Source organism: Phoxinus phoxinus (assembly GCF_949152265.1).
Source record: "Phoxinus phoxinus genome assembly, chromosome: 8".
NCBI classification, from domain to species: domain Eukaryota; kingdom Metazoa; phylum Chordata; class Actinopteri; order Cypriniformes; family Leuciscidae; genus Phoxinus; species Phoxinus phoxinus.
Window position 1 is genome coordinate 18,954,283 of NC_136883.1, and position 9,599 is coordinate 18,963,881.

The window sequence follows — 9,599 nt, forward strand, 5'->3', positions numbered from 1 at the left end:
AGCTAAAGTTTAAACAACTTTTTTCATGTATTCAATATGATTTATGGCTGCATTTACAGAATGCTTCACAGTCCTATTATTGTGTCACTGAAACATGTCTGAAATAAACAAGACGAACATATCTTAAAAATAAAGGATACGTCTGATCAAATTTAAATTAAACATGTTTTCCTCATTACATTTTGCTTTGGGTTGACAGGTGACCTGTCATGATTTTTTTTTTTTTTTTTTATGCACACATTCTCTCACCATGACTGACTGATATAAAATATTGCACCCCCCTCCCCCGTGTGTTGAATAACAACATACAACAGCAGTGGTTGGTGGATATATAAAAGAAGGATTAATGTTGACCTCACATTTGGGGTGGCTTCTTGGCTAGCAGGAGAAATGCATGTTAAACTTTTATTGACAGTGGTGTGTGTTACCAGACTTGTTTCTGTGTGTGGGGTTAATTTAGGCACATGCATCCTAGAAGGTGACCCTCAGCCCCCTGCTCTCTTCAAGGATGGGGACTTCATCATTGGGGGGGCTTTCACCATTCATTACTATCTAAGGACAGAGAAGCACACCTATACTAGACGGCCACAACCACTGGAGTGCAGTGGCAGGTTAGAGTTTGACAAAAATATACAATCCTTAACAAAACAGGGTTGAATGGACTAAATTGATTGTGCTGAAATGATGTTCATAGTTGTCTTTTTTTTAATGTAAACCGAGTTAATGAGAATATAACAAGTAAAACGTGCTTACATTTAATAACATGTTATTATAATATAGTTTTTCATCTGTGCTCTTCAACAGCATGGACTTCAGAGAGATGCGTTTTGCTCGTGTCTTACAGTTCGCCATCCAAGAGATAAACAACAGCTCTGATCTATTACCGGGGATCACATTAGGGTATCATATATATGACTCTTGTGCCTCTGTGCCAATGGTAATGAAAGTAGCATTTCAACTTGCCAATGGACAAGATCTGGTATTTAACGACACTGATTCCTGTGCAAAATCAGCAGCAGTTATTGCACTAGTTGGCGAATCTGGTTCCACTGCAGCTATAACCACTTCAAGACTTTTCAGTTCTTTTGGAATTCCACAGGTGCTTTTTCTTGGTATTCTTTAAAACTTGTAGGAAAAATGTACTTCTCGTATGCATGGATCCAATGCTAAGACTGTGAATTTATGGCATGCTGCTTTTGATATTGTGTCAACTTTTTTAACATCAATGTAAGACATTCTATATTTGTACTTGTCATTTATTTTCTTTATTATTATTATTATTATTACTATTATTATTATTATTATTCTCTCTCTCTTGTAGTCTACCAGGGGTGGGATGGGGTGGGTTCTAGATTTGTATAGTTGTTTTTTGCTTGGTATCTTTGTGTTTCTTGACTTTAAAAAAGAAAACTCAATAAACAGGCGCTGTTAAAAAGTAATATTATTGGAAACCTGTTTTTTCTTCTTCTTCACTCTGCACTTTAGGTAAGTCATTACGCAACATGCGCGTGTCTCAGTGACAAGAGGCAACATCCTACTTTCTTCAGGACCATCCCCAGCGATCACCATCAAGCGGCCGCACTGGCACGGATGGTCAAGCGTTTCGGGTGGACGTGGATCGGGACTGTGCGCAGTGATTCAGACTATGGGAACAATGGCATGGCGTCATTCCTGAAGGCTGCGATGGAGGAGGGAATCTGTGTGGAGTATTCTGAGGCCTACTACAGGACCCAGCCACGCAGTAAACTGAAAAGAGTCGCTGATGTCATTCGCAGATCAACGGCTCGTGTAATAGTTGCCTTTGTGGCCGCAGGTGACATGAGATTTCTTTTAGAAGAGCTGAGTCAGCAGCCTCCTCCTCCGATGCAATGGGTTGGCAGCGAGGCTTGGGTTACAGACCCACAAATGCTGCGGTTTAATTTGTCTATCGGTGCTGTAGGCTTTGGAATCCCGCGGTCTGTTATCCCGGGATTTCGTAAATTTTTACTTGACCTGTCTCCAGAGCAGGCGCTGAAATTTCCCCTGCTGACAGAATTCTGGGAAAGCTCATTTAGCTGTAGTCTAAAACGGCAGACAGGTTCTTCTACTGGTATGCCAGCATGTGATGGCACAGAGAACCTGCACGCATTACAGAACCCGTACACAGACACATCCCAGCTGAGGATCACTAACATGGTGTACAAAGCCACATATGCTATAGCTCATGCCCTCCATGGCATTGTCTGTAACGAAAAACGTTGTGACAAAAACATCAACATTGAGCCCCATAAGGTAAGTTTTCTTTGTACAATACTTACGATTTAAAAAAATCTTAATACAATATTCCTTTACTTTGTGTTGGACTGCTATAAAATATATAGGCCTAACCACACCCAATATTTCAGATTATTCAGTAAATTACAACAATCTGAGTTCTCCATGCCCTTCATGCAGATTTTTGCTCAGCTCAAGCGAGTCAACTTCACCAAAAATAATTATTCTGTTTCATTTGATAACAATGGAGATCCTGTGGCCACCTATGAACTTGTGAATTGGCAGCTTCAGGGAGATGGTTCAGTTCATTTTGTGACAGTGGGTCAATATGATGCATCCCAGCCTAAAGGCCAAGAATTCAGTCTAAGCAGAACTATCATTTGGTATGATGGCAGTGGAAAGGTATAGCTACAATGTGTTGTCTGTAACGTATCTATAATGATGTCTATATACATCAGGGACAAGCTTCCGTCCTGGAGGGCCACTGTACGGCAGAGTTTAGTTCAAACCCTAATCAAACACACCTGCCCAAGCTAATCAATGTCTTTAGGATTACTATGTTACAGTTTTTATTAGAGTTGTAGCTAAACTCTGCAGGACAGTGACCCTCCAAGACTGAATTGGCCCATCCCTGAATTACATTTTAAATAATTATAAATCTATAGAAGCTTGGTTTATTTTTGACCTTGATGCTCTGTGTTTCTGTCTCCTGCAGGTGCCTGTGTCTGTGTGCAGTGAGAGCTGTCCTCCAGGCTCTAGGAAGGCTGTGAAAAAGGGAAGACCTGTCTGCTGTTATGACTGCATTAACTGTGCTGATGGAGAGATCAGCAATGAGACAGGTATTTGTCTGGATATTCATGAATTGATCATACATACTACTGGGCCAATGCTTATATGAGAGTTTAAGATAAAGAAAATTATAGTAAAAAATTTTTTTTAAAAGATCTAGTTAAGTTCTTTGAAATATTTGGCTACACTTTATTTATTATTAAGGTGTCATATGGAAGCTTGTTTCCGTCACAGAATAAAACATTTTAAAAGATAATTGCAGACTTTTTATCTCACAACTGAGTTCACATCTTGCAATTCTGACTTTTTTCTCAGAATTGAAATTTCTAGTTCCAATTCTAAATAAAGTTATAAAGTTAGGATCGTGAGATTTAAACTCTCAAATACCTATTTTGTGAGAAAAAAAGTCAGATGTGCAAGATCATAATCTCAGAATTGTGACTTTATATCTTACAATTCTACCTTTAAAACTCACAATTGTGAGTTTTTATCTTACAATTCGGACTTTATAGCGCACAATTGCACGTTTATAAGTCTGAATTGCGAGGTATAAACTCTAAAGTCAGAAATGTGGGATAAAATGTCACAATTACTTTTTTTTCCCCTCATGGCTAAAACAAGCTTCAAAACAAGCTGAAACAAGCTCTGAACACTGTTTAAAGGGTTAGTTCACCCAGAAATGAACATTATCTCATAATTCACTCACACTCAAGCCAGGTCTTGATATTTTAAAAAATAGCTAAGAGAAAGGCTATCTTGAACGTGAGGTCCTAGGCGAAGCCGGCTGGAGGGGTTCGAAGGGAGCCAGGGATAGCCCTTCGAGAACCACCGCCAGGTCCCAGGAAGGAACCCTGGACCTGACTGTCGGTCTCATCCTCCATGTACCATGGAGAAATAGTATGACCAGTTGGTGCCTCCCCAAAGGCCCATCACTCGGTGGTACACCTTAAGTGTGGACGGGAAGAGACCCGCAGAGAAACGATCTTGAAGAAACTCCAGAACTGAAGCCACTGGGCAGTTAACTGGATCTAACTCATGTTCTCTACTCAAAGTGGAAAAACATACCACTTGAGGCCATATAATCTCCTAGTAGACGGACCCCTAGATCTAAGTATTGCTTTGACCACCGGCATCTAGGTACTGGACCCCCTCAGGGGCCAGACCCACAATTTCCCTCCGGGCGAGGGTGGAATATTGTGCCCTCCGCCTGAGACAACAGATCCCTCCTCAGAGGAATCTGCCACGGCGGAGCTATCAGAAGTGAAAATATGTCTGAAAATCATACTCGGGCCGGCCACAACGGGGCTATCAGAAGAAGACTGATGCCCTCCTGACGGACCCTCTCCAGGACGGGGGAAAAGCGTACAGGCGAAGCCTCGGCCAGGCCTGTACCATGGCATCTGGATGAGTGAGGAAGAACCAAAGTGGACAGTGGGACGTCTCTCGAGACGCAAACAGATCCACTTCCATTGGTCCAAACCTCTGCCATATCAACTTCACCACCTCTGGGTGAAGTCTCCATTCCCCGGGCCTCAGCCCCTGCCTCGACAGGATGTCTGCTCCCTGATTCTGAACCCTCGGGACATATATTGCTCTAATAGATAATAATTTCCCCTGAGGCGCCTGTCGAAACGGTTTTCCGACGACATGACGCTGCTAACACTGGCCTTTGGGACAGGAACCAAGGTTTCTTCGATATTAAGGGAAACGAAGGCATCGGCGCGTAACCCTGATTGTTCGGAACGGATTCCCCCTTAGGGAAATCCCCTTGGCTATCAGCCACCACTGAAGGGGCCTCATGTGTAGAAGGTCCAAAAGGTATTATGTTGGACACAGCTGCCATGAGGCCCAGCAGTCTTTGAAATTGCTTTACAGTGATGGCCTGGCCTAGCTTTATCCCGGACACCATGGCCCGGATGGACTCGATACACGCGGGAGACATATGTGCCCACATCGTATCCGAGTTCCATACCACGCCCAGAAACGTAGTTTTCTGAGCTGGTACCAACACGCTTTTCTTCGTGTTGAGTCTCACCTCCAAGCTCTGAATACGGCCAAGGACGACATCTCGATGCCGAACTGCCATTGCTCGAGACTGAGCCAGAATGGGCCAGTCGTCGATTAAATTAAGTGTAGGGATGCCCTGAAGCCTCTACAAAATCTATTACGGGAACCAGCCCCTCGAGGCTGGTTTCGGGTATTCTTTGATTATTGTTCTCGACCCCCTGAAGCAGATGACCAGCAGGGATTAGTCGAGACCGATTTTGTAACCATAGTCAATGCCCTTTTTTAAGCTTTTTGGAGCGAACACAACGGTATGCGTTCGCTGGAAACTGATGTGGCCCGAAGCGTCTTGGACGGCGGGCAACCACATAGTTTTCCTGAGGGCTCCGCTGTGAGAACAACCTCAGTTGCTCTACAACAGGGGGGTGGGAAAGGGTCTAATTTTTATTTCGGGTAGAACCTCTTTCCCGAAGCCCTCTTGCCTGAAGGACGGCCCTCAGGCCATCCTTCTGATCAAAAGAGCGAGATAAATGTATCTGTTGCCAAACTCCCGAGGGAGGGGCTCTAGAGGAAGGCGTGGGGTTTATTCCATGACTTAGATAACTCATTATGCAAGTCAGGAAAAATAAATAAATAAAAATGGTAAGCTCTGGCGCTGATGTTGTGATTGTTGCTGCAGGAAGTGCTCATTTCCTTTCTTAGTTATTTATTAAGCGCTTCCTGTCTAACATGTGGCCAGTTGATTTTTCATCTGGCCACAGCACGGATCACAACACGCTATTAAGCCTCGATGATGCAGATTTTTTATTTTAAACATCGGGTGCTTGTCACGGGCAGAAGAAGCCACATCGCTGGCTTAGAACCATTCAAATAAAGAATGAGAAAGTGCCGCAGCAGTCTCACTCTCATCAGCAAAATTCATATTTTATTATTTATTTTATTTACGAACCCCACGATCTGAGTCGCGGACCTGAACAACGGAGAACGTGAGCTGGTGAGTCTAATTCACGTTCATCCACCTCGATGCTGAACACACCCACTCCCTCAGAAGCAGATAGTTCAAATATCAGGTTCTCATCACGGGCAGAAGAAGCCGCAGCGCGGGCTTCTGCACCATGAACGGGAGCCACAGAACCTTCAAATAGGGAATGAGAAAGTGCCGCAGCAGTCTCATTCTCATATGCAAGATCCTATTGCAAACCCCGCGATCTGAGTCGCCGCGCCGCCTCAACGGACGCGGGACCCGAACTCTTGCGGGACCTCAACTCTCACTGCTTAAAAGGTTGCAGCGATGAGCATTGTAGCAAATCACACCAAAGAATCCATAGTGCAATATATAAAACAAATAATCCTATACTGCCACCATCACATAGTTGAAAATAAAACGCCCCTTTCCTTACATTAAAATTAAAATTCTTTGAAAGGTAATGTTAAAATTGGTTGTTTTGTCAGCTTGATTCAACTCAAAGTTGTTTTTTGACTTACAATGAGGTTCTGAAGTTCTGATGTTTTTATGATCTTATAGTACAATTTCCTCTTGTATGTCAAAAGATCTATAAATTAAAATTTCCAATTCATGACTCCTTTAATTATTTGTTATAATTTTAAGAACATACTCATCATAGAAGAGGGTTGTTCAAGTCATTATATGTTTGAATTAGATTTTGAAATAAATTAACTTTTTTGAAAATTATCATGTAATTGACCTTCTGAGTTCATTAATAAACAGTGTAGTCAGTGTAGCCATTACACTGTTTGAGATTCTCTCTTATTCCTGTGGTTCATAAATGACTGTTGAGCACTTTTCATTTTTTTTCTTTTTACAGATTCTTTAGATTGTCACAAATGCCTACCTGAGTACTGGCCTAATATTGAGAAGGACAAGTGTCTTTCTAAACCAGTGGAGTTTCTCTCCTGGGATGAGATCCTTGGGATTATCCTGGCTGCTTTCTCTATTGCGGGCTCTTTAGTGGCTTTGAGCATGGCTTTAGTGTTCTATAAAAACATAGCATCTCCCATAGTAAGAGCCAACAACTCAGAACTGAGCTTCCTGCTGCTCTTCTCACTGACTCTGTGTTTCCTCTGCTCACTTACTTTCATTGGTCGGCCCACTGAGTGGTCCTGTATGTTGCGTCACACAGCATTTGGTATAACTTTTGTTCTCTGTATCTCTTGTGTTCTGGGGAAAACAATAGTGGTGTTAATGGCCTTCAAGGCATCACTTCCAGGAAGTAATGTTATGAAATGGTTTGGGCCTCATCAACAGAGACTCAGTGTTTTTGGTTTCACTCTTATACAGATCCTTATATGTGTGGTTTGGTTAAAAATATCCCCACCTTTTCCCTACAATAATTTGCAACACTACAAAGAAAAGATAATTCTAGAATGCAGTTTAGGATCAGCTGTTGGTTTCTGGGCTGTACTGGGTTATATTGGCCTCCTAGCTTTCCTTTGCTTTATTTTAGCTTTTCTGGCCCGAAAGCTGCCTGATAACTTCAATGAGGCTAAATTCATCACATTCAGTATGCTCATATTCTGTGCTGTATGGATCACATTTGTTCCAGCTTATGTCAGCTCTCCAGGGAAATTTACTGTAGCTGTGGAGATATTTGCCATTTTAGCTTCAAGCTTTGGTCTGATTCTTTGTATTTTTGCTCCTAAGTGTTTCATTATTTTATTTAGGCCAGAGCAGAATACCAAAAAACATTTAATGGGTAAAGTATCAACAAAAGTCCAATAAGACACACTTATATCATTCATTAGATATCACGTTTGTGCTTGTAACAGTTATGTTCTATTAGATTTGTTTTCATGGACTTTTCGATTGTATTCATTAGTTCCTGATTCCCTTTTGTTTGATTTTCCGCTAAGTATGAGTTGCTATGGAGATTCATTAATCACCACAGGTGTTCCTCCTTAATTACCCTTTTTTTCCTCTGTATAAGGCCATGTCCACACGGACACGGGTATTTTTATAACCGGAGTTTTTCCTCTTGCGTTTTTGAAAAAATCTCTGTCTACATGAAAACGCAAAAACACACTTTCAAGCGCCGTCAAGAGCATTCCACACCAGCAGGTGGCGATATAACCCTAACCGTAAAGCCACGTTGGCCAATCAGAAGCCGTCAGCGGCGCACAATCTGACGTCAAACACAGCGGATAACGGCGCACACTTTGACGTCGCAAGACAAAAACTCCGGTTTCACTGTCTACACGACAACACTGCAACCGGCGTTTCTGAAAATCCGCACCCTGGCAGGGGTTTTCAAAAATGTTCGGTTTCAGTGACCTGATACTGTGTTTCCGTGTGGACGAACGGGCGAACCGCGTAAAAAAAGTCACGGTCATAAAAATACCCGTGTTCGTGTGGACAAGGCCTAAGTTGCTGCGTTTCAGGTCTCTTGGTCGGTTCTCGTCAACACACACACACACACACACACACACACACACACACACACACACACACACACACACACACACACACACACACACTGAGTTTGTTCATTTTTGCCTTTGTTAATAAAGCCTGTTTATTATATTTTGTCTTCATCTTGTTCCTGTTTAACTACGCTTAAGCGTGACAGTGCTGTATGGACAAATAAGTTTGGTATATTGTGCAATTATTGCAAAAAACATCTTGAATTTCATGTTACATTTTGATATTTGTTTTCTGTTTTATATATACTAGCCTAAGCTTTGACATTATAATTACACATATTAGCCTAACAGATGTGCAGTTCATTTATGTTCAGTTGAACTTATGTGCAGTTCATTCAGCATATTTCTGAGTTCAATACATAAAACATTCAACATTCTTTTATAATATTCTAACACTTGTAATGTTATATTAATTCATGTAACCAAAAACACAAGTACTGATAGGAAATATCAGAAAATTAATTCTGCAATGAATTATACTTTTTTGTCCAGTTATGTGACACAGTTATGCCTCATACATCATAAGAATATAATATTTTCAAGTAAAAATTAATAACTAACAAAAAAATAAGTACTTTATTTAAAAACAATATCTTGTGGCCATAGGGTTATCACATTATCACATACTTTTCTTCACTATGATTTATTGAGAATTTAAAGAATGTTTTTCAGTCATATCAACGAGGTCTGAATCTCTTCAAGGGCAAATAAAACCCCAAATAAATATGCTTTCACTGACTCATTTCTCTAGGGGTTACCAGAGGACCTTAAAGAGGGCAAGTAATGATTATGGTGTTTTGATACATTTTATGATACACTGGAGACATATTCTGTTATTGACTGATTTGAAATATTAGCCACACCCTCTTAGGTTTTACAGTTACAACATAAACCAGTAGTGGACGGTGAGTATAAAACAAGGATTAATGCTCGCATCACAATTGGAATGGTCACTTGCCTAGAAGGAGAAATGGATTTTCATATTTTAATGACAGTGACACTGTATATTATTAGGCTTTGCCCTGCTGTGTGTGGGGTTAATTTAGGCACATGCATCCTCAAAGGTGACCCCCAGCCCCCTGCTCTCTTCAAGGATGGAGACTTCATCATTGGAG

At 41.4% G+C, this 9,599-nt stretch overlaps 1 protein-coding gene across 1 annotated transcript; it reads left to right on the forward strand.

Annotated features, from left to right (window-relative positions):
• Positions 1-390: 390 nt before the first annotated feature.
• On the forward strand, positions 391-7,786 carry LOC307002761 (extracellular calcium-sensing receptor-like; the record flags this gene model as incomplete). The annotated part of the gene is made up of 6 exons (XM_079620673.1): positions 391-611; positions 805-1,099; positions 1,486-2,271; positions 2,434-2,655; positions 2,969-3,092; positions 6,873-7,786. The coding sequence occupies 6 exons, from the start codon at positions 391-393 to the stop codon at positions 7,784-7,786; spliced, it is 2,562 nt and encodes an 853-aa protein (XP_079476799.1).
• Between the last annotated feature and the right edge of the window lie 1,813 nt (positions 7,787-9,599).